The sequence below is a fragment of the Mastigoproctus giganteus genome, chromosome 5 (genome assembly GCF_048544385.1).
Source record: "Mastigoproctus giganteus isolate SK-2022 chromosome 5, ASM4854438v1, whole genome shotgun sequence".
Taxonomy (NCBI): domain Eukaryota; kingdom Metazoa; phylum Arthropoda; class Arachnida; order Uropygi; family Thelyphonidae; genus Mastigoproctus; species Mastigoproctus giganteus.
Window position 1 is genome coordinate 100,487,799 of NC_143579.1, and position 25,921 is coordinate 100,513,719.

The following is a 25,921-nucleotide window of genomic DNA, read 5'->3' on the forward strand; positions in this document are numbered from 1 at the left end:
ACCTATGTCCATTTTCCAACAGGCTCAACTTCTGCTATAGATCTGTCATTATGCTCACCAATGTTATTTCCAGATTTCGATTGGAGAGTTTCAGAAAATCTATTAAACAGTGACCATTTTCCTATAATCTGTAAACTCTGCACAAGAAGAAACTTACCAGTAAGTGGTTGAACTAAGTGGAAATTCTCAAAAGCTGACTGGAATAAATATGCATCAAGCGTTACACTAGATGATGATATTATCCATCATCACTCTATAGATGATGCTGTTAAACACATCACAGAACAAATGTTGGCTGCAGCTGCTACTACCATTCCTAAAACTACAATTAAAGGATCCAAACACAAAAATTACTGGTGGAATTCGGCATGTAACACTGCTAAGAGGGAAAAGAACAAGGCATGGAATCAGTTCCGAAAAAATCCAACCACTGCCAATCTGATTATCTACAAGAAATTTAAAGCCCAGGCCCGATACATCCGGCGAAAAGCTAAAAAAAGAGTCTTGGATTCGTTTTGCTTCATCTGTCACTAAAGACTCAAGTGCAGGACTGATCTGGCGGAAAATAAGATGCCTTACCGGAAAGTCTCCATCAATTCCTTCCTCAATCATCGTCTATAAAGGACAAGAGGTAACCCTTCCCGAGAATATTGCAAACATCCTTGCCGAATCTTTTGCTCACCATTCTGCATCAACCTCATATGATCCAACTTTCCTAAAAGCCAACTCAGTAGCTTAAAAATATAAAATAAAATTCAGAACGAAGTCAGCCCTCTCTTATAATGAACCATTTACCATATATGAATTAGAAGAATCTCTAAAAAAATCAGCCAATAATGCACCTGGTCCAGACGGCATATACTACTTAATGTTAAAAAATCTAAATGAGAGAACTCGTTAGTCTCTCTCCTAAAACTTTTCAACCGAATATTTGTCACAAATTACTTTCCCCTATCCTGGCGCCATTCTGTAGTTCTACCCATTCCAAAACCAGGAAAAGACCAATCAGACCCGCACAATTATAGACCAATTTCACTTACTAGTTGCTTAGGTAAGACTCTGGAAAAAATGGTACATCGTCGCCTTACCTGGTATCTGGAAACTCAAACTACTGTGAACAACAATCAGTTTGGTTTTCGTAAAAACAGATCTACCTTAGACCTTATGATAAAGGCTGAGGCAAATGTGCGAAATACATTCATAAAAAACGAACATTTGGTTATGGTGAGCTTAGATATAGAGAAAGCCTTTGAAACTACGTGGCGTCATGGCATCCTTCGTGACTTGCATGCCCTAGGATTAAAAGGACATTTACCAGCATTAATTCAGAGCTTTCTCGAATATCGAACTCTCCAGATCTGTTATCGAGGTACTCTCTCCAAAATCTACAAACAGGAGGAAGGAGTCCCACAAGGGTCAGTCCTTAGTGCCACACTCTTCGCAGTTAGAATATACACTCTAACAACAACCATACCGAATTCAGTAGAAACTTATCTTTATGCCGATGACCTCACTATATCCAGTCACTCACAAAATATGTACTCTATTGAAAGGAAACTCCAACTATCAATAAATAAAATACAAACGTGGATGTCACAAAATGGTTACAGACTGTCAGCAGAGAAAACTGTCGCTATACACTTCTGCAAGAAGCGAAAACTGCACCCTGATCCTGAATTGCGACTGGGAAATCATGCTATTGCAGTCAATGACAATATTAAATTCTTAGGTTTAATATTGGACAAGAAATTAAACTTCCTGAAACACATACAGCATGTACGAACTATTTGTTTGAAGAAAATGAATATTCTTAGAGTGCTTTCTGTGATGCCATGGGGAGCTGATCGACTCTCTCTTCTTCACCTGTATAAAACTATAATCCGATCCAGACTAGACTATGGTGCACCCGTATATGACTCAGCTCGAAAATCAACATTACAGTCCCTAAATACCATTCAACATGATGCACTCAGAATAGCTCTAGGTGCCTTCCGAACGTCGCCAGTCCAGAGTCTTTATACTGATGCACATGAACCTCCATTATCGTTTCGGAGGCAGATGCTGCTGCTTACGTATGCTGCCGAACTTCAGAGTATGCCCTCACATCCCATCTGGCCTTCCATGTTTACTCCGTCTTTCCAAAATTTATACAGAAATAAACCAAATGAAAATAAACCTGCTGGAATCAGATTGAAGGGTGTTACACAGAATTGGAGTGTCCCACTAGACAATAATCACCCAGACACCGGAGAAATTGAGCCTCCGTGGTCCACTTTCAAACCTTTATTCGATGAATACTTTCAAAAGTGGGGCAAACAGGCGTTGGACCATCAAAATATACAGCAGCTACATTCAACTCATCATCAGCAAACACTCATTGTCTTCAAATATATACCGATGGATCCAAATCTGATACAGATGTAGGTGCTGCAGTAGCCCTTCCCACTTGTGTAATCTCCGAAAAACTTTTCCCAAGTTGCAGTATTTACACCGCTGAACTCTATGCAATACAAATGGCTATCAAACACGTCAACAACAGGTCTAACGAAGAAATTATAATCTATACCGATTCCTTGAGTGCAGTAACTTCTATACAACGTAAATGTCCGAACTCTCATCCTATTCTGAAAGAAATCAGAGCTCAGCTAATCAATCTCGCAAAATATAACACAGAAGTAAGGTTCTGCTGGATTCCTGGGCATGCTGGAATCCAGGGAAATGAGAAAGCAGATCAAGCAGCAAAAAATCCAGTCAACCCCGTATCTTCACTTGCCTCGATTCCTTATATGGACTGTAAACTTATCATAAAACAGTTATGTATTGACCAATGGACATCAGTATGGCAGCAACAGACCCAAAATAAACTTTTCCAAATAAAGAAAAAGCCACAGTACTGGAAATCTAGTTCACGATTAAACAGATGAGAAGAGATTGTCCTTGCAAGGACACGCATTGGTTATTCCTATCTCACCCACCTCCATTTGTTGACAGGGGATGAACCTCCTCACTGTCGTCATTGTTCCGCCCTACTTACAGTGAAGCACATTCTCCTCGAGTGTCCTTACAATCATGCTGCCCGATTAACAAATTTTAAATCGGTTTTAAATCAAAACAATTCATTAGAGATGAACCATATTCTCAGTGATGACGCAAATCTATCCGATTTATTTAGTTTTTTAAAACAAATTCATTTATATGAACTTATCTGACATATGACTGGGGGGGGGGGGGAATCATTTGCACGATTACTGTGACAGGCACAATTTGGCCTCAGTTGCCCTTGTGCCAATAAACTTCCATTTAAACCAAACCAAACCTATTAGTGGAGTCCCTCGGGGTTCAGTGTTGGGTCCATTGTTGTTTTCTGTATTTATAAATGATATTGATGATTGTATATCAGGATGTCCAAGTTTGCAGATGATAGGAAGGTTGGCAGGGTTGTTAAGGATACTAATGACAATATGCTGCTGCAACAGGATCTAGAAAGGTTGAGCAGATGGGCTGAGAGGTGGAAAATTAAGTTTAACATTGACAAATGTAAAAAGTACTATATATAAACAGCAGTAACCCCAGAGTAACATATCAACTCTGTGGTACTACACTCGCAGTGGTAGAGAATGAAAAAGGAACTGGGGGTAATTGTGCAGGCAGATATGAAATTTTCTGAGCAGTGCAAATGGTCTGCAAGAGTAGCTCATGGTGTCTTGTCATTGATATACAAGAATTTTTCTAGCAGCGGTAAGGAGGTGATTATCCCCTTGTGTAAGGCAGTGGTCAGGCCACACCTTGAGTACTGTTTACAGGTCTGGAGGTCTCATTTTAAGAAGGATGTACAGCTGTTGGAACGAGTACAGAGAAGGGCAACAAGATTAGTGAATGGAATGAAGGGTTGCTCTTACAAAGAAAGGCTTAAGTTTTGCAGATTACAGTGTCTGGAGACTAGGCACTTGCGAGGTAATCTGATTGAGGTGTATAAAGCTTTGAATGGTTTGAGTATGCTCAATGCTGATGGGATTCTTCCTCTTGCTCAGAATAATCACCTGAGAGGGCATAAATTCAAATTGAGGAAAGACAGTTGTAGGATAGATGTGCGGAAGTTTGCCTTTAGCCAGTTGGTATTTGAAAGGTGGAACAGATTTCCATCTTTTGTTGTGGAAGTTGATAGCCTAAATAAATTTAAGGCCGAGCTGGACAGGTATGTGGTACGAATGGAGGGTTGAAATGGGAGCGGGTTTTTTTTTTTTTTTTTTGGCTGATGCTGCATAAGCTTGCTTTCTGGCATCCGATGCCTCTACTAATGCTAATTTCAGTAATGCCATTGATACTGTTGCACATGGAAGACTGCTATGCAAATTGGAATCGCATGGCATTAAGGGCAAGCAATTAGTGGAGTCCCCCAGGGTTCAGTGCTGGGCCCATTGTTGTTTTGTGTATTTATTAATGATATTGATGAAGGTATATTAGGTTTAATGTTCAAGTTTGCAGATGATACAAAGGTTGGCAGGTTTGTTAATGACAGTGAAGACGGTATACTACTCCAACTAGATCTAGATAAGTTGGGAAAATGGGCTAAGTGGCAACTGAAGTTTAACATAGACAAATGCAAAGTACTGCATATGGGTAGCAGTAACCCAAGAGAAATGTGTACCGAGTAATACTACACTCATGGAGGTCGGGAATGAAAAAAACCTGGGGATAATTGTGCAGTTGGATATGAAGTTCTCTGAGCAATGCAGGCGGACTGCTAGAGCAGTTCATGGAGTTTTGTCAATGATATATAGGAATTTTGCTAGCAGAGACAAGGAGGTGATTATACCTTTGTATAAGCAATGGTCTGGCCACACCTTGAGTACTGCTTACAAGTCTGGAGCCCTGATGTTAGGAAGGATGTAGAGTTGCTAGAATGAGTACAGAGAAGAGCAACAAGATTGGTGAGAGGAACGAAGAGTGGCTTAAATTCTGTAAGTTGCAGGATCTGGAGAATAGGCACCCACGAGGTGATCTGATTGAGGTGTACAAGGCCTTGAATAGTTGATGGGAGAAGTATCCCATCAGCATGGGATACTCCATGCTGATGGGATACTTCTACTTGCTGAGATTGAGAACCTGAGGGAGCATAGATTCAAATTGAGGAAAGATAGTTGTAGAATAAATGTGCAGAAGTTTGCCTTTAGCCAGTGGGTGGTTGATTGCTGGAATAGACTTACGTCTCTTGTTGTGGAAGTTGATAGCTTAAATAAATTTAAGGCTGAACTAGACAAACATTTCGAGTGACCAGATGGGTGAAATGGGAAGGTGTTTTTTTTTTTTGGCTGATGCTCTATAAGCTGGCTTTTTTGCATCATATGCTTCAACTAATTCTAATGTTAATTTTGAATTCATCCAACAGCATATAATTGGCTCTCCACTAATTGAGTCCAAGAAATACCTCAATTCACTATTTCCTGCCTTCTGGAAATTGAAGCTCTCACCTTTTCCTTTGACACAGAAATTTCTTTGGACACTACCCATTTTATGACATTGTGTTAGTACCCTCAGTTCGTTCCTGAGTTATTCATACAGTTTGGATCCTTGGTGAAAACCCAGATATTAGGCCTTGTACTTTCTCTGACATGTTGGAATAATAAGGCAGTTATCCGGGCAGTTTAAAAAAAAAATCCGCAGTTGTTTTATGTGAAAACATCTTTGACAAAAATCAGAACTGCTTTGAAATTGAACAGCTAAAGCCCAAAGTTATGAGCGTTTATGCTCACGCAAGCTACTTACTCTACCGAATCAACATTTGAAACAGGTTCATGAAATCCAAGACAATAGCTTAATTATTCACTTGATTGTAGCCATTTGTTGAATAGTATGATTGCAACAATACAAGTATTTGTATTGTTGCAATCTGCATTTTCATTACATTCTATTGTTAGGTGCTGCTGTAGATGTTTTCACTTCAGTAACTTTCTGATTAGTGAAAGGGACTGAATGCCGCACTGCTATAGCCTTTGTGTTGAATGATGCTGAAGTCAAATGCAGAGCATTGTCTAGAGTATCGAGCAAGCCAACCTAAGAAAATAAAGATGGAGGTAGCAGTCAATGCACAAAAACGACAAACTATCAAGATTGCTTAAAATGCAAACAGAAAATGAAGCATTGGATTTAGCAGTGCCTTCAACCAGCAATGTTGCTCCATCTAACAATGATGTACCCGAAGTGAGTATTACTCATGTACAACAGAACATTTCTCTAATTGCACAGCATATGAGTTTAAATGATAAAGCTCCTTTTCCTTATGCCAACTACTATTTACAAAAGAACACATAGGGAGAGTTTAAAAGGATATTTATGAAACATGGTTTCTGTTCTGTATGCTACATTTGTAATTTTCTATGGTTCAAAAAAGACACAAAGAAACCAGCTGCTAAAGATACACCATTGATATACACTGCATTTCTTGATGTTGACGTCAATGGGATCCTCGTGTGTAATTGTAGAGGATAACTTAAGAACAACACCATTCTCACCATTCTAGTGCTATCTAAGTCTACCCAGAAATTCCATTGCATTTACCGAAGTTGGATTTAAGCAACAGAGAGGCTTATTTCTTCAGATCAGTTGCTTGGTCATGTGATGCTATTACTCTCAAAGTAATAAACTGCCACCATAAAAGGGCGCATTATGGCCTTAGCTGCCAGTGCGCCATAAAAAATCAAATCAAATCAAAGCCACCATAAAAAATTACAACTGAACCAAGTTATAAATAATCAAGCTGAAATATATTAATAATTAATAAAATCAACTGTTTTTAATCAATTTGTACAAAGATGGTGTAAAGCATTTGTAAATAATATTTGATTACTACTTAAGTTGGCAAGCCTAATAATCTGTGTACAGATAATATTTTTGTGCACTTTAATGGAAATGTTAGAATTCCAGTTGGTGATTGATGTAAATAATGTTAAAATTAAATTTGCTTCTTTTATCAAATAATAGAAGCAAATTTAATTAATCATCCTCATAATTCTAGGTTATGAGGATGAGTTGGACTATTTAGGGAACTGAGATCAAGATAATTAGCATACTGATTACCAGTATTTTCTTTGTTTAAGATAAGTGTGTTTGGATATAGCCTTAGCTATACATTCAAAATTAAAATTCAGAATGTCATCCACATAGCAAAAAGTTAAGAGATTATGATTTGAGTTATTTGAGCTATTCAATGCTGAAAATATTAATATTGGATTTAAAAGCATTGATTTGATTATTAGCAATAATCAAAATGTTGGTAACATTTTGATTATTGTTAATGATCCAAGTTGGTGGGAGATTATTGAAAATAGTGCTGGGTAATTTAATTGCTTGCCTGGGAGGTAACAACCACTATTTTTAGCACTGGTAATAAATCTGAAAAACTAACAGGATGCTTATGAAACTTAGCAATCATATATAGATAAGGAAGTGTAGAGTTATGTATTTTAGCGTGAAGCTTTTTATGCAGGGCCATAAGTTTTTCAATGGTAGTGTTTGGACTGAGATTACAAGGTGAAAAAGTAGACCTATTTTCTATTTCATTTTTAAATGTAGTAAAGTAAAACTGTTTACAGAAAATGGCAAAATTATTTGAGGCTTTGTCAACAGGTGTTATAATAAAATCCTTTTGAAGTTCTAAGATATGTTTTTTAAGTATTGTATATGCAGAATATTGTTAATTTTAAAATCTTCAGAGACATCTTTCAAATTGCCACGGTGGACAATGTTGATCCAATGTTGGAAAGCTTCATGCGATATTGTATATTTGTAGGCTAATATATTGAAAAAATGCAGGAGACTAAGATACAGATCTTTGTTGATATTCTCTTGATAGGCCTTGTGGATGAGTCTGAACTTAAATTTTTTTTTCATGGCAGTTTTAAGTGTGTGGCTACCAATGATTATCAGGATTACTTGTAATAATGTGTCCAAGATATTGGTTTACAAAAGCTGCATAAATAGGATTATTACAGTAGCAAGGTAGATCTGAGAGTTGAATATTACCTAAATTGGTAGTTAACTGTTTGTAGTTACATAGCATTAGCATTAGTTGAGGCATATGATGCAAGAAAGCAAACTTATACAGCATCAGCCAAAAAAAAAAAAAAAAAAAAAGTTCCCATTTCACCCAACTGGTCATTCCAAATGTTTGTCTAGTTCAGCCTTAGATATATTTAAGCTATCAACTTCTACGACAGATGGAAGTCTGTTCCATCTGTCGTAATAAATGGACACGTACAACAGTGTCCATTTATTAGCACTGTCTGCCGTCTCCCACTCAACCATCCCTTTATCCATTGCAGTAACTTGCCCTTAATGCAATACCGCTCCAATCTGTACAGCAGTCTTCCATGTGCAACAGTGTCAAAAGCCTTCCTGAAATCCAAATATATGATATTAAAATTTTTTTTGCATCCAGTTCCTTTGTGACCAAATCGTAGTATCCAATCATATTGGTCAGACAAGACTTCCCCTTAACAAACCCATGTTGGGTCTGAATTATTACTGCTGTCCTGTGTCACCTTTTTAACTGGTAACTCCATCATTTTCCTCAGAACAGAAGTTAAATTAAAAAAAAAAAAAAAAAAAAACAGTGCAGCCATTATCAACCCACTGCAGGATGGAAGCCTCCTCAACAATTCATGCCAAGTTAAATTAACAGGTCTATGATTATTTGTATCATCCTTTGAACTCCCCTTTGTGAATTGGGAATACATTTGCACATCTCCAGTCTGTGGGGACCTCCCCTGAATATAAGGATGCTCTCATAATTATGACTGAGGGTATGCTTACTTCGCTTGGTGCCTCCTTCAATATAACTGGATAGATTCTCCTCCACTTTGCTCTCAGTTATTACAAATCACTTAGCTCCCTGTTAGTGTTTGATAAACTTCTGGCGTTCCCCTCCTTGAATAACTCCTCATGTGTGAATGTAGATGCAAAATACTCATTCGGTTTATTAGCTACTTTAGCAGGATCATCAATAGTCAAACCATCTATGTTAAGTGGACCAATCTGATTCATCCACTTCCTTCTAGAGTTTACATAAGTAAAGAACTCTTTGCTGTTTTTCTTTGCATCCTTTGCCAAAGATTTCTCGTAATCTGCCTTTGCCTGCCTAACCTCCTTTGTGACTTGATTACAGACTAGCTTATATCTGCCTTAGGCTTCTGTGTCATCTCATAATTTATATGCATCTCATGCATTTTTCTTCTCTACCACGAGCCTCATTAATTCATTCAACATCCATTTAGGTCTGAACCTTGAACAATATTTCTTAGTTGGTATGAAAAGCCTAGTAGCCTTCAAGATTAAGTCCCTGATGGCTTCCAATTTAGAATTCACTGTTGGTAACATCATCAGTTGATACCACTGTATAGAATTTAAAAACTCTGAGACCATTGTAGTCACATTTACGAAAACAAAAACCCTTCCCTTTATATTTGATGATAGTTACATCTTTAAGTAAATCCCACATTAGTACAATGTGATCACTGTCACCTAGTGGTTCCCTTATCTGCAAATTTTAATGCATGAATAATCACCAAATACGGAGGATGTGGAAAGGTCAGGGAATGACCACCGCATATCCCCAGAGCAATATGGCCTTAGTTACTAATGCTCCTAAAACCAAACAACAACAACAGCATGAATAATCACTGCTGATAATCAGATCAAGCGTATTACTTTCTCTCCTTGCCCCTCGAACATGTTGCTGTAGAAAACAATCCTCCAGTAAATGCACAAAATTCTTGCTAGCATGCGAGTGACCAACTCACAAGTTCCAGTTAATATCTAGAAAGTTAAAATCCTCCATTACAAGTCATTCTGATTTACTGCCCCATTATATTTCTCTACACAACTGTTCATTGTACTCATCAGAGTCATTGGGCCTATAACATACTCCTCCTCTCATTTTCCCTTTCCCAGTGTTTGTCACACCAAACAGACTCAACATTGCACTGTCCACCCGTGTCCACTGGGTGCACTTCCTTAGACTTTGTGTTTCTTAACTAACAGCAAAACCCCTCCTCCCTTCCTACCCTGTCTGTCCTTTCTGTACACATTGTCCCAAATTCCAATTCTGCAATGCTTATATCGGTGTGACACTATGTCTCTGATATCCCAACAATATCTGCCTTTTATGTCTTGATCAGCACTTCAAATTCATCAATTTTATTTACTATACTTCTAGCCTTAGTGTACATGCAATTATACATGCACTTGTTCTTACTCTTTATTTTAAGCCATATAGGAGAGTTATAACTGAAACAGTGATGAATATTAAAATTATAAATTATGAGTAAAAGCAGTAAATGCTTTAAGCACTGATTTTTTAATGCTGAAGAGAAAAAGACTGATTTTACATATATCAAGGAGGCGTCCCAGGAGTTTAAAATACTGTTAAAAATATGCCTGTTGTGCCTATTAAGGTGGTACTTTTTATTTCCACGTAGGTGCCTGTGTTTAGGAATTCGCAGCTTATGATTAGACTAAATAATTTATAAATGCAGTTGTTGGTGTTTAAGCAGACATTACTAAGATTTTGTTAAAAAATTTATTGTTGAGACCATGAAGGTACAATGACTTAAATACACATGTATAAATTTTCATAATATTCGTGAAGGATATTATCTTTAATAACTGCATTAACTTTAATTCTGGCATTGTTAAATGCCAGAATTAAAGTTAAATTTGTAAATTTCCATGGTAGTGGAAATTTACTAATTCTAAATCTGTGTCATTGTTTTTGCCTATGGAAAGGTTTTGCTTTTGGATGTCAGATGACAGATGTCATATATTTGCTTAATGTTACAAATAAGCAAATATATGACATCTGTAGTTTTAAATAAAGGTATAAGCATAGGATCAGAATTATAACTAATTACCGAGTTATCAATCATGGGACATGTGAGACAATGTTTGTCTAAGCATTTATAAAAAGGTAGATTTTGATTTAAAACATTCTTGTTATATCCAGATTCAAAATAAAATGAATCAAATTAGTTATAACCAAAAGTATGATTCTCCTGGAAATTATTTAACACAACATCCGCACAGCATGTTTTCTAGATGTACTAGAGGTAACGAAGTGCTGACTCACTGTGTTATTAGAAAGGACTGTACTCAAGATATATAATAAAATTTACTTAATAGGGCAAGTTAACTTTTAAAACATAAGTCACCTATATCTTCATATATGTTACTTCTCATTTTATCCAAACTATATATATATCTCCACAATCAGGCATGCAGGTGTGTGGTTTACTTTATATGTTTTTTTTTTGTTTGTTTGTTTTTTTTTTGCAATAAATAGTTGAAGATGGTGCATTTTATAAATAATAGCTTCAGTGATAGCAGCATTATTATTCAAAAAAAAAATATATATATATATATTTATTTTATTATTTTATTTTTTTTTGAATAATAATGCTGCTATCAGAATTATAAGGATATATATATATTTATTTATTTCCCAAAGTTATACAGTGATGCAAAGCAACAGAAATTAAAGCTGAAACTAGTGCTCTATAGAAAATCAACACAGGATTGCAAGAAAGAACAATTGTACACAAACTTTGAACCATAAAAAATTTTTATGGCTGTACGTCTCCATTCAAAAATGATGATACAGATCAAAAGTGAATACCATACTTGAGAATACCAAAATTCATACAGTTGTAATTATAACAGATATTTTAATTAATAGATTTTTTTTTTATTTTGGTCAGTGAAATATGCAATGCATGACCAGTACAGAGTTAACAAGTATTGCACATATCCAGTCTGAGATTCCTGTGACCTTAATGAACTGAATTCAAAAATTGCAAGATTGGGTCAATCTGAATGGTTTTTTTTTTTTTTTTTTTAAGACCCAATTACATTCAAAATGCAACTTTGTTGAACTTACCAACTCTTAATAAATCTCTTTAATAATACTCTTTTTATCATTCATATTTAAAATTCATGTATGCATTTTTCCCTTTAGAAACACACAGGAAGAATTGCAGATGCGTTTGGCAACAAGATTTGTAAATGAAGCTGCTCTCTGTCTACAAGAAGGCATTCTAGCAAATCCTGTAGGTTGCTTCTTTTTTTTTTTTCCCCTCCCCACTCTCTCTACTAAACTTTCTATCTTCTCTTTGCTACTTCTTTAGTGATTGCTTCCTGAATTTATCTAAAAAAATAATAATAATAATTAATTTATAAGTTCTGGTTTACCATTCAGATCCTTAATGTGATTTGTGATTATTTAATTCCAAATATGGTAGTACAGGTAACCCTCGTATAACACGGTAGTTAGGTTCCTATAAAATGTTGTGTTGTGCGAAATCGTGTTATACCAGACTAAGAAAAAATATAAAAAGAGGAGTTATGTTCTAAAAGCTAACAAAAATGCACTATTTCATAAGCAAAACTAACAAAAATATATCATTCTACATTTCATGTATCTTCTACTTTCTTTAAAAAATCAGTAATCTGGGTTTGTTTGCTTTTGCTTGGTAACCTCAGGGGGCTCACATCTGGTCGGTCAGTTCAAACATATTTTCTGAAAAAACTGACTCTGGCCATACATTTTTCCACACGCATTTCACTTTGATGGTTTTACTTCTTTCAGCGATAAAGCTGATTCTGATACAGTTTAAAATTGAGAAATGTTTCCATGCCTCCATTACTTCAATAGATTCAGAATCGATTTTTTTCCAAAATCCATTGTAAAAATTTTCTGATGGAATGAGTTTTAAAGGTGGATATAATGCCTTGATCTAATGGTTGAATGAAAGAAGTTGTATTAACCTAGTACAACTATGGTGGTAGGAACATAACCAACGTTTGGATGGCCTGGCATGCTATCCAATAGTAATAAAACTTTGAAATTGAGATTTTTTCACAAGTTCAGATTTCCCAACAGAATAAAATAGAGGGATTTCTCAATAATTTTCTTTTTGACTAGCGAGTCAAAAGCGGGGATTCAGGAAAGAGTGCAAATGTTGAAAAATTACAACCAACATAATAACAGAGTTTCTCCCACACAAAAGCTCAAAAATACCCTGTTATATGAGATTTACCGAAATTCTCTAACAGTATTAGAGCAAAACTGTGTTGTATAAATACCGTGTTGTGTGAGGACTGCTGCAATTTATCAATTGTGTTAGAGCGAAACCGTGTCGTAGAAGTACCATGTTATATGGGGGTTGCCTGTACTGTATTTCATTCCCGCTCAGAAACTGGGAACAGGATACACTGCGTCATGTGGGCTAGAAATCACATATAATGAAATTAACAGTCTTTACAGTGTTAATATGTAAACGCTATTTAATATTATACCAGTGTTGTTTTTGTGAAAAAAATGCATTGAAGCATCACCAGAGTAAGAACTGATCATCATTTAATTGCCTAAAATCAGATATCTTAAAATTGAAACTTTAATCAGGTCAGGTCAGACAAGCTATCTGAATGGAGTGAAGAAAACACACCTTGTGAGGCATGAACTTGCCCCAAATTTCACAGGGGCTCACATCTGGTTAATATGGGTGTGGCACACCCAGAGTCCTGAGCTGGGTATCATCATTCCTCTCTTTCTTGGTGATGGCCTTTTACTTCTAACAGCTCTCTCTCTCTCTCTCTGGCGGGCGCCTCCGTAGCCAGGTGGGAAGGCGCAGCAGTGCGTAGCACACGCTTCTTGATTAGACCGGGGTTCGAGCCCGTCACCACCAAATACGGAGGATGCAGAAAGGTCAGGGAATGACCACTGCATATTCCCGGAGCAATATGGCTTTAGTTGCCAATGCTCCTAAAAACCAAAATAACAACAACAACTCTCTCTCTCTCTCTCTCTCTCTCTCTCTCTCTCTCTCTCTCTCTCTCTCACTCACTCACTCACTCAGGGTAACTCAGAAATTTTATTTTTTGGCTGGTGCAGCAAAAGCCTCAGGCTTCCTTGCACCATATTATGGCTAATAATAATAATTTCCAATAAAAACTACTAGTAACTGCCAAATATTTATGTTTCTGCTATTCCCAACTAGTAGCATTATGAAAAGTGATTATAATAAGGTTAAATTTTTTAAATGGTTTAAGGAAATATAATGCAGTACTAGTATTAAAAATTCTGCTATATTAACATTATTACAACCTGAAAACTCAGAAAATCAAGTGCAAACTATTTACGCTTGAAATTGCATATTTCGATGAAATATAATACTCATTGATAGAATCTTCCAGGGTCTGGTGGGAATTTACATAACTGTTCAAGAAAATTGGACCATCAAAAATTATATATATATATATATATAATGTGATGTAAAAGTTAGGCAAAAGTAATAAAAATAAATAAATATCGCTCTGCTTTTTTGCCGTACTACTGGCTGATGTTTTTTATTTTAATTATCAGATATATATATATATATATATATATATATATATATATATATACTCCAAGGTGCACTTTCTTGGCAGAGTCAAGAGGTTTCCCTTTGTGCTTTATGTACAACAGTAATGCAATATGCATAACATTGTCTGCCAATAAGATTGTGCTGAAAATACATGTTCTTTATTGATTAGCTAATTACATTTAGGAAAAGATTTTGTCTGAAATTCAATATACAGGGTGTCTCAAAAATATTGGTACAAACGTTTATGGGGGGGGGGTAACATCTAAAGGAATGTGTATCGCATAGGAACCCATGACCGGAAACGTCACCGCAGGTCGGTAGACGGCGCGGTAGTCGCTGCACGAAGAGCATGCATTGATATACAAACTGTGAGCTGGCCGACGTGCACCTAGTGTGTGGATTAGCAGAGGGCAATTGACAGCCGCTCAACAAATTTATGGAGAACGCTTCCCAGACAGACATGTACCAGACCACTGTTTCTTTGTGCGATTTTGGGTCATTTAGAGGTTACAGGAGTAGTGCGGGCAGACCATGTTCAACGCGAACTCCCAACATGGAAGAAAGTGTGCTGAATGCTGTCCAGAATAATCCTACTACCAGCACACATGCCGTTGCCTCTGCCTTGGGAGTGTCTCATTGCACTTTACAGCGTTTCTGGCACGACGATTCCTTACACCCCTTTTATCTCCAAAGGGTTCAGTTACTGCTCCCCAAGATCATCCTGCACGTGTGGCTTTTGCGCAGTGGTTTCTCCAAGAAAATGTTCAGGACTTGAATTTTCCAGCCTATGTTTTGTTCACGGATGAGGCTTATTTCACTCGGGTCAAAGTGAAATAAGTGTGGGCTCACAACAGCCCACACGGTGTGGGCCCCCATGTGGCACAACATCACTTCACAATAAATGTGTGGGCAGGTATGGTCGGTTACTGCTTAGTCGACCCATACCCGTTACCATCCCGCATGAACTCCGCTAAATATTGGATCTTTCTTGAACAAGTTCTATCAGGATTACTTGACGATGTTCCAGCAAATATGAGACGTAACATTTGGTTTCAACATGACAGGGCGCCTGCCCATTATGGAAGGTGTGTTTGTGACCATTTGAACAGGCATTTTGGGCGTCAATGGATTGGCCATCGGACCCGTTGCCTGGCCCCCACGCTCACCTGATTTATCGAGCCTTGATTTCTTTCTGTGGGGGCCCTCAAATCTATCATGTATGAATCGCCTGTGGAGACGAAAATGGATCTCGTGGCGAGACTCGTCTGTGCTTTTGCTACTGTCAAAGAAACTCCAGGTGTGTTCGACCGTGTCCGCTAATGCATGCTGCGTCCTTGTCACGCATGCATCACGTCTCATGGTGGAACCTTTGAGCATCTGTTGTAACATCATGAAATGCATCCATTTCGTACTCCATTGTTAATATTATGTTAAATAAATGTTTGCCGCTAATTACTGTCTTGTGTCATTTCTGCTTCTTGTGCCTCTGCTACTACTTTCCTGTGACGTTTCCGGTTATGGGTTCACATTCCTATGCGATTCACATTCCTTTAGATGTTACCTACCTCCCTTAAACATTTATACCAATATTTTTGAGGCACCCTGTATAATATTGTTGCTATGATGAAACTTAGCAAGCTTATATATAATCAACCAAAAAAAAAAAAAATTACCCACATCTATCCAGCCCTTTTAATAATTTGTTAATTCTTCATTAAATTTATTCAAACTACCCACTTCCCGTAACACCAGATACTCATAGTTTGTTCCAACAATCATTTTCTGGCTGAAAGCAAATTTTCACACATCTATCCTGCAGCCATCCTATTTCAGTTTTTCTATTTAAGTTCATTGAAGTCCCCCTTATGTGTGTTGTCTGAGAAAGAGCAAGGATGTCATCTGCATTTAATTTACTCAATTCGTTTAAAGCTTTAAACATTTCAAATAGTGTCTCCTTGCAGCTGCCTATTTTCGAGATAATGCAATTTGCAGAACTGAAGGCTTTTATGATAAGAATACCCTTTTGTGTCGCTGAATAATCTTGTTACTCTTCTCTACACCCATTCCAATAGATATCCTTCCTAAAATGAGACTTCCAGACTTGTATACATTATTCAAATTCTGCCTGACCATTGCCTTATACAACAGGGCAATCATTTCCTTGCCCCTGCTGGCAAAGTTCTTATACAGGGTGATTCACTACCAGTGCGACAAACTTGCAGGAGGTGTAGGGGGCACAAAGACGAATCGGAATCACATAGCATTGCAGGGTCCGAAATGCCTTCGTCATGTGGTAGAGGACGTTGAAAGGGAGGTCGTGTGAACAGCGATCCCGCTGGAAGTCAGCATTTGCGAACCGGTTCCCGAGGCAGTAGGGTGGAAGAGTATTCAAATGTTGAACTGGCCGACATGCACTTCGCATATGGAGCTGCGGACTGTAATGGGCGCGCCGCTCTGCGCTTGTACCAGGAATGTTTCCCGCACAGGCGTGCTTCTCATCATACGATTTTCGCATGTGTGCACAGAAGGTTACGTGAGACTGGTTGTTTCACGATAGGTACCGTGAATCAAGAGCGAATGACGAGGACGCCAGACAATGAGCTGAATGTCCCACGTCTTGCAGAAGGCAATCCGAGTACTCGAGCGATAGGCCAACGATTGGGTATTTCCCAATCCACTGTATGGAGTATACTATCAACAAACCAAATGAGTTCATACCATCTGCAACGCGTCCAGTCATTGGAGCCTGCGGATTATCCACTCCGGAGGACTTTTGCCACTTGGTTTCTTCAACAGAAACGGTTCGCAAATGCTGACTTCCAGCAGGATCGCTGTTCACGCGACCTCCTGTTCAACGTCTTCTGCCGCATGATGAAGGCATTTGGGACCCTGCAATGCTATGTCATTCCGATTCATCTTTGTGCCCCCTACACCTCCTGCAAGTTTGTCGCACTGGTAGTGAATCACCCTATCCAGAATTTAAAACAAATACACCAACCGTTTAATTATAATGGTTTAATACTGGAAACTATAAAATGTACCAAACGATACTACACTGTAAAATGATATATGCAAAAGACTGATTTACAAAATAAATACACGATGAAACTTTAATATACAATAAAATATAAATAAATAAAATATTTAAAATACAATAAAGATAAAAGCGATAAAACATTGACTGAAGCTTTCGGAGGCTTCCGCCTCCTTTCTCAACAACAATGATGTTTAAGCAACACATCCTTAAGTAACAGGCTCACAGCACACGTGGTTGACCAGGTGCATGCTCAATATTTCTTCCATACGATCCAGAACTGGAAGCGGCTCGGGAGCGTGGAAATATAAAACGCTCGTCTTTTGCCAGGACCACAGCTTCTAGTAGGGGGTGAAATCGAACACCCCTGTCCCTATTCATACTATTGTTCTCACACGAGCCTATCCACAAACTCTCTAGCCACTTACAGTCCCAGAACCTATGCGCCCGGTCAAGGATGACAGCATTCACCGGGGAGAGACCTGATGATGTTTCTCCCAATAATGCTCAGCAATGGCGGACTTATTGAACTCTGCGGTCTGTATAGACAGTAGAGTTCAATAAGTCCGTTCAATAGCTAACGGGGTGTCAGCTGCCCAGGTTTTATGGGCTGCCGAAAACACATAAGGTGGGGGTCCCGTTACAACCCATTGTTTCTTTTATTGGGAGCCCTACCTATGCTTTGTCAAAATTCCTGGCACAGCTGATTTCTCCTATAGTGGGACGGTCCATGTTTGTTGTTAAAGACAGTGTGGATTTTGTGAACTTCGTTAAAAGTCAAAATGTAGGGGAGAATGAAATAATGGTGTCGCTAGATGTGGTGTCATTATTTACTTGTATACCCATAGCCCATGGGGTGGAATGTGTAAAGGTGGCACTGCAGAGAGATGATACCCTAAGTACTAGATCGCACCTAAGTGTAGAGGATATATGCTGTGATGTAGAATTATGTCTTTCGAGTACGACTTTGCCGTATAAAGGAGTGATGTACAAACAGGTTCACGGCACAGCTATGGGTTCTCCTATTAGCACCATTGTCGCAAACCTGGCAATGGAAGAGTTAGAAAATAGGGTTTTTACAAGTTTGGAGTTCCCTATGTGCAAGTGGAAGAGATACGTGGATGACACGTTCACTTTGGTGCAAAAGGGGAGAGAAGAGGATGTAGCTAGCTTTCTCAATGATTTCTCTCCTTTTATACAGTTCACCTCAGAGGTGGAAGTGTATGGTTCCTTCCCATTCCTGGACGTAATGGTGAGTAGAGAAGGCTCCAGGCTTAGTGCTACAGTGTTTAGGAAGCCCATGTGTAGGAGCCAGTACACCCATTATAGGTCAGCACAGACTGCCCAGCATAAAAACAGCATGGCCAGGGCACTTTTGGGTAGGGTTAGGACGCATTGTTGCACCTCTGAGGAGAGAGAGAAAGAAATTGGGCAAGTTAGGGCAGGTCTTATGAAATGCGGTTACCCCCAGAGGGTCATTGATAAATATAATAGAGGCGTGGAGCCTAATCATGGAATACCATCCGTTCCAGTCGCCACAGTTTATATTCCCTACTATCCGGACTTGTCAGATCGAATTTCAAGAATGCTACGTGACTTTCAGGCACGCTGTGTGCAGCTTCCAGGTCGGAAGTTGCACACAGTGTTGTCACAGGTCAAAGACCCCATTCCTGGGGATTCCAGTAGTGGGGTCGTATATGAGATCAACTGCCCGGACTGTGGGGGAGCACATGCGAGCTATACAGACCGCAGAGTTCAATAAGTCCGCCATTGCTGAGCATTATTGGGAGAAACATCATCAGGTCTCCCCGGTGAATGCTGTCATCCTTGACCGGGCGTATGGGTTCTGGGACCGTAAGTGGCTAGAGAGTTTGTGGATAGGCTCGTCTGAGAACAATAGTATGAATAGGGACAGGGGTGTTCGATTTCACCCCCTACTAGAAGCTGTGGTCCTGGCAAAAGACGAGCGTTTTATATTTCCACGCTCCCGAGCCACTTCCGGTTCTGGATCGTATGGAAGAAATATTGAGCATGAGCCTGGTCAACCACGTGTGCCGTGAGCCTGTTACTTAAGGATGTGTTGCTTAAACATCATTGTTGTTGAGAAAGGAGGCGGAAGCCTCCGAAAGCTTCAGTCAATGTTTTATCGCTTTTATCTTTATTGTATTTTAAATATTTTATTTATTTATATTTTATTGTATATTAAAGTTTCATCGTATATTTATTTTGTAAATCAGTCTTTTGCATATGTCATTTTACAGTGTAGTATCGTTTGGTACATTTTATAGTTTCCAGTATTAAACCATTATAATTAAACGGTTGGTGTATTTGTTTTAAATTCTGGATATGTACTCTCCCAACCTTAGAGGCCTTTTTGAAGGTGAATCACCCTGTATATATCATTGACAGAGCTCCAGGGACTGTCCTAGCAACCTCTCTACACTGCTCAGAAACCTTCATGTCATTCTGTACAATTACTCTGATATCTTTTTCTTTCTCCACTACCTTAAGTGTGATACTATCCAGTTAGTACGTTATTCCAGGATTACTGCTTCCCATGTGCAGCATGCCTTGAATTTTTCAATGTTAAACCTTGGTTGCCACTTCTAGGCTCATTTGGCTAATTTTTCTAGCTCTTGTTCCAGCATTATACCTTAACACCTTCATCAGTGTCATTAATAAAAATTGAAAACAATGGAGAGCCCATAACTGAACCCTAAGAGACTCCACTAATAACGTATTAATCGACAAAGAGCAGTGTACATTAATTACCACTCTCTGCCTTCTGCCACTGAACCATCCTTTTATCCACAGCAGTCTTTCACATGGAACAGTGCTAAAAGCTTTGCTGAATTCTAAGTATATGATGTCAGAATAATTTTTTTGCATCCAGTTCTTTTGTTACTATGTTGTAGTGGCCAATCAGATTGTTCAGAAAAGACCTTCCCTTGACAAATTGTGCTGTCATTGCCATATAACTGCATTCCTCTCAAGATGATCCTGCATTACTTTGTTAACCACTGATTCCATAATTTTCTCTGGAACAGAAGCTAAGCTTACAGGTCTATTATTATTCACTTCTTCCTTTGATCCTCCTTTATGAATAGGGAATACATTGACACATCTCCAATCCATAAGGACCTCCTCTGGATCCAAGAATTCTCTTATAATTATGCTGTCATATAAAGGTTTGCTTACCTGTTTTGCTGCATCTTTTAATGTAAATGGATAAATTCCATCAGCCCCAGATGCCTTATTTACTTTCAGCCTCAACAATTTCCGTTCCACTTTCCTCTCAGTTATCGCAAAATCATTTAGGTTTCAGTTATAACTTGGTATACTTCCGGTATGCCCATCCCTGAACACTTTTTCATGTATGAATACAGATGCAAAATATTTCTTCTGTTTGTTAGCAACCAGAACAGGATCATTAATAGTTATGCCATTTATACATAGACCAGTGTGGTTCACTCCTTTCCCTATGTTAATATATAAACAAAGTACTGTTTACTGCTTTTCTTCTCATTCCTAGCCAAAGACTTTTCATAATCTGCTTAACCCTACTTTGACTCTAGTCCAGTCTAGTTTGCATTTACTGTTTGGCTATGTCCCCCCCTGATAATTTATGACACCATACATTTTTCTTGAAATTCTGTCATTAGTCTCAACAGTTCGTATGTCATCTGTTTAGGCCTAAAGCTTGAACCGTATATCTTAGTTTGTATAAAAAGCTTGGCTTCTACAATTACCTCTTAATCACTTAAAATTTGCAATTGATAATATTATCAGGCATCTACTTGACCATTGTAGTCACCTTTATGAAAGCAAAATCCCTTCCCATTAACCTTAATTTAATTATTTAACCCCAGGGGCTCACATCTGGTGAGTATGGGTTTGGCACACCCAGGGTCCTGAGCTGGATATCATCATTCTTCTCTTTCTTGGTGATTCCCTTTTACTTTTCTCTTTCTCTCTCTCTCTCTTAGGGTAACTGGGGAAATTTTTTTTTTTTGGCGGTGCAGCATAAGCCTCAGGCTTCCTTGCACCATATAGCTAATAATAATAATAATAATAATTTCAGTTTAATTATATAATAATTATTATTTTACCTCAGTTTAATTATTTCATAGATTAGTATTTGTCTGAGTTCTCTTCCCTTCTCATTATTAGTTAAGTAAGCATGAAAAGAATTCGATTGTTCTGTTAATTAATGTATGCATGTGTTTACTCTTTACATTATTTCTAGCTGGAAGGTGATATTGGAGCAGTATTTGGTCTTGGATTTCCACCTTTCTTAGGAGGACCATTTCGTTATATAGATGCTTATGGTGCCAATAAAATTGTGAAAATCATGGAGGAATTCTCTAATTTGTATGGCCCTCAATTTATTCCTTGCCAGTTATTAATTGATCATGCTAACGATTCTAGTAGGAAGTTCCATAAGAAGAAATAATTCAATTTTAAAATACAAGGTTCTCATATAAAAAAGCTTTAAACGTCATCTCCATTTGTGATCTACTCTTACTAAGAAGTATGACAATACATCATTTTCATGGATTCAGTTGCTCATTTTCAGTTGTGGAACATTAAGGGGGGGGGGGTGTATATGTGTGGCATTTTGTAATAAACAGATGTTAATGAAATTATATTTTATATTCTGTATTTAATAATGCAACTGTATTTATTTTGATTAAATATATGCAATATTTTTTAAGCTGAGTTGATTTATAATTAATATTAATAGTCAGATATGAAAGTTCACATCAAAGTAAATTAAAGGATTGCACACTCAAGTAAGAATAGACATCTGAAGATTTACTGCACAGTAAATAGAAAAGAAGAAAAAGCCGTGAGTTAGGGGTAAATTTGAAAGTGTCTGGAATTTTGCCTGTACAGTAAAGGTTATCTCAGCATCCCATCAACCTAGGTAAGACCAGTGGATAGCAATATATACTTGAATATTAAAATTACAGTGTTTTATTAAATGGGCATTGTGTTTCTTCCATTTCAACCCCAGAGTAAAACTAAATTTTTTGTTTATACTGGGATGGCAACATAAGTTGGAAGAGTTCACAAGATAGAGAATACAAGAACATCACTGTCATGCATTGGTTTGAGTCATGGTCAACTCAATTCTTGATCAAATGTGGGGGTACTTGTACCCTCACATTTGATCACCCATCTACTTCAAGCGTATAAGATAGGCTCAAAGCACCAAAACAATGCACTACTCTACCTGGGCTATATAAGCCATATTGAAACAAACAAAAAAGTATATATGTAAAAGAGATTATTATTTTAATGGCAACTTTGTCACTCATATCCATAATGTTTATTATGGATATACAGCAAAGCCTCAATTAGTATGAATAATAAATCCTGCAAAAACATAAAGTATGCTAATCGGTCCCACCCCAATGAAAATATGCAATAAAAATTTTTAAGCACAAGTTTTTTATCTGTTTATTAACGTATATATTACTGAGCAAAGAAAATGTTATTACACATTATTAAAATATTTTAGCAGGCTAGACTGAACTGTCTTCTCTTTCTTTAAGCCTTCATACGTGTGCTTGTAGTTGTTGAAAACCTTTTCCATATCTCGGCGGATTTGCATGCTACAGTTGACATTAGGGTCAGCATCCATAACTTGTTGTTTTAAAGCTTCCAGAGTTTGAAATATTTTTTCATATTCTTTGATGGTGCACATTGTCTACTTCTATTGGCTTCTTTGAACACACACTGTTGATCTAAATTAAGGTCTCATCAGTCATTTCTCGGAGTGTGATTCGGGCAAGTCAGAGACATTTGTAGTCTCCAGTTCATCTAAACCAATGTCTGTTATTTCTTCAAAAACAGCTTGCACTTGAGAGGGGAAAGCCATCAAAATTATTTGTATTCATAATAACTATACTCAACACCAACTGTGCAATTAAATAATATTTAATTTTAAAATATAAAATATGTACATGTAAAATAAAAAAAAAACTGGTCTATTTACAATAATATAAAAGTACTAAAAATTTTAAAATGCTGTAACTAAAATCCTTCAAATACTAGAATGCCGGTGACCGTAGCTTTTGGAAGCGACCGCCTCCTTTCTCAACTTTGAAGATAAAATTATTTGTGCAATGAGCCAAAATGTGTATCCATACTGCACACATATTACTTGCAGTTAATTCTTCCCAAGCATGGGAAATATTTTCACTTGCATCTTTGATGCTATATTTTTTACAGAAGAAATTGAAGAATTAAAGAAATTGCATTGTCACCTTTTGTTGTAGCAATTTCCTGTGCAAAAACTCTTCTTGAACAGTAGGCAGTGGTGAGCTGTGAATATTTTAACAATGGGCTCGCACTTTTGCCGACTTTTTGATGTGAAACATCCTTGGGGGGGGGGGGATACCTGCCGAGTAAATGTGATCGGTCACAGAAGTGACGTCATCTGTGGCGTTTGCCAGAGGCGCTCCCCACACTCACATCACTAGTTGTGTTGAGCACTCACTAGTAGTATGATTAGAGCATGTGACACATTTTTGACCAGTGCAAAACTTTTTAGAATTTTTTAATAGTATGACATCACAATCATTCTTCCTGCAGTAAGTATGATTGCAAGTATTTGTCATATGACTGCAAAAATACAAAGATTTGTCAACAATTTCTTTTTTCATCTCGCATTTTCACATACGCAGCTATTCGGAGCATGTAATATTCCATTGTTAAGTACCCCGAGCAGCTGCATATGTCATTTCAACTAAGGTCGGGTACCTCAATTGACGATGTTTTCAGAGACATTTAGATATGTTGCAGTAGCAAAAGTATATGTCTCTTACTTTAGTTATCATAAATCCATTGTATCTTGTCTTACAGAAATTATGGAAATTTGTGAATGATCAATAAAATATTTACAGTACAAAAGCTCTTTTATTTTGTAATCAATATATACAAATCAAAATATCTAAAAGAAACGCGAAGGATGTTTGTATAAACCATCTACCACGCGTACTTGGCAGACATGTGACTTTTTTATTATTTTTTTAACAACTAGGAAAATAAAATTGATACATTTTTTTCATGATAAAATTTTAATATTGCGAATAAAAAATTACATGAAATATTTCCCATATCACAAATAACAAACACTATCACAAAACATTCTACAATATAAAAACAAATATTACATAAAAAACAAACTTTCTACAAAAAAGTACACAAAAATCACAGATTACATAAAAAAATTATTACACAAATATTCAAGAAAATTTTATTCTAAAAATTTCCATAATACAGTCTAATTCTTTATTAATATTTGTTGTCAATCTTCTGCTTTGCTTAATAGTTGAGCAATGATTACACAGGAAGGATTTGACGTAACAATTCGGATCAAACTGAAGGAGTGGTTTTCCATTTAGATGTATGCTCATCATAATCTGCAACGTGTTTAATTGTCAATATTATTCATTCATTCACTCAATATTATTCATTACGCTGAAAGCTCGCTCAGCTTCAGCAGTGCTAATCGCAGTGGTTTCAAAGATATTTCTGGCTTTCTTAATTGAAAAGGGAATTTCACTTGATTTTAAAGATAAACTGTCTTTGACAAAATCTCTAAAATCATTAATTTTTATTTCATATTTTATCAGAAAACAAATTTCTTATTCGGTTTTCACCGTCTTGCCACTGAGATGAAAGTTCCTTCATATTCCACGATTTCCGGTAGCATATGTTTAAAATTTCTTTCAATGGTATTATTATTTTCTTTATTTAATTTAAAATCTCCCTCTGTTCATTAATAACTTATCTTTTTAAGATAAAACAATGCATTTAATAACTTGTCAAGAGGTAATTTTTTAAATGTTCTTACTTCGAATTTGATTCCTTCAGAATTTTTCAAATTAGCAATAGCATTGATAGTTCAAATAATTAATTTATCTGCTTTTCTATAGTGAATCTGTAAAGCTTCTGAAAGGTAAGAGAGCTCCTACAGGATGTCGATCATTAGTGCTAAATGGTTACAAAATTCAAGATTAAAAGTCGATTTAATAATCCAGAATACTAAGTCAATTAAATCGGTACCCTAAGGAATCCTACAATTTATTTAATCCAGAATATTTAACTTCTGATTCAAAATGTTTGCACAGAGCGGGATAATTCCTCCAACCCGCAAGCTACATCGTGGCCTGAACACATGACTGATCTTTATAGTTTCGACATCAAGTTCTTTAGCAATTGTCTTTAATTTTTGCTGGGTTTTTTTTTGGAAATTGGTGATATGCATACAGTTTTTTTTTTTTTTTTTTTTCTAATTATTGCCTGTATGCCATTATATTTTAGAACATTTTTTATACAGTGAAAGCCTCAACGAAATTTCAAAATCTGCCAACATTTCATCTTTGTAAATATCTTAATTGCCTAAAGACCAGAGGTGGGAACAATGCATACAAAGTTGTCTCTTATAATCCGTCCTTGTATG

The 25,921-nt window shown here is 37.1% G+C and overlaps 1 protein-coding gene across 2 annotated transcripts in view; it reads left to right on the forward strand.

Moving 5' to 3' along the window:
* The window catches only part of Mtpalpha (monolysocardiolipin acyltransferase Mtpalpha), a 370,336-nt gene extending 348,180 nt beyond the window's left edge, over window positions 1-22,156 (forward strand). For both annotated transcript variants that reach the window (XM_090373365.1, XM_090373366.1), the window contains 2 exons: window positions 12,008-12,098; window positions 21,695-22,156. In XM_090373365.1, the coding sequence (XP_090229491.1) occupies window positions 12,008-12,098; window positions 21,695-21,901 (298 nt within the window). In that variant the 3' untranslated portion in view covers window positions 21,902-22,156. The remainder of the gene's footprint in view (window positions 1-12,007; window positions 12,099-21,694) is intronic.
* The last annotated feature ends 3,765 nt before the right edge of the window (window positions 22,157-25,921 follow it).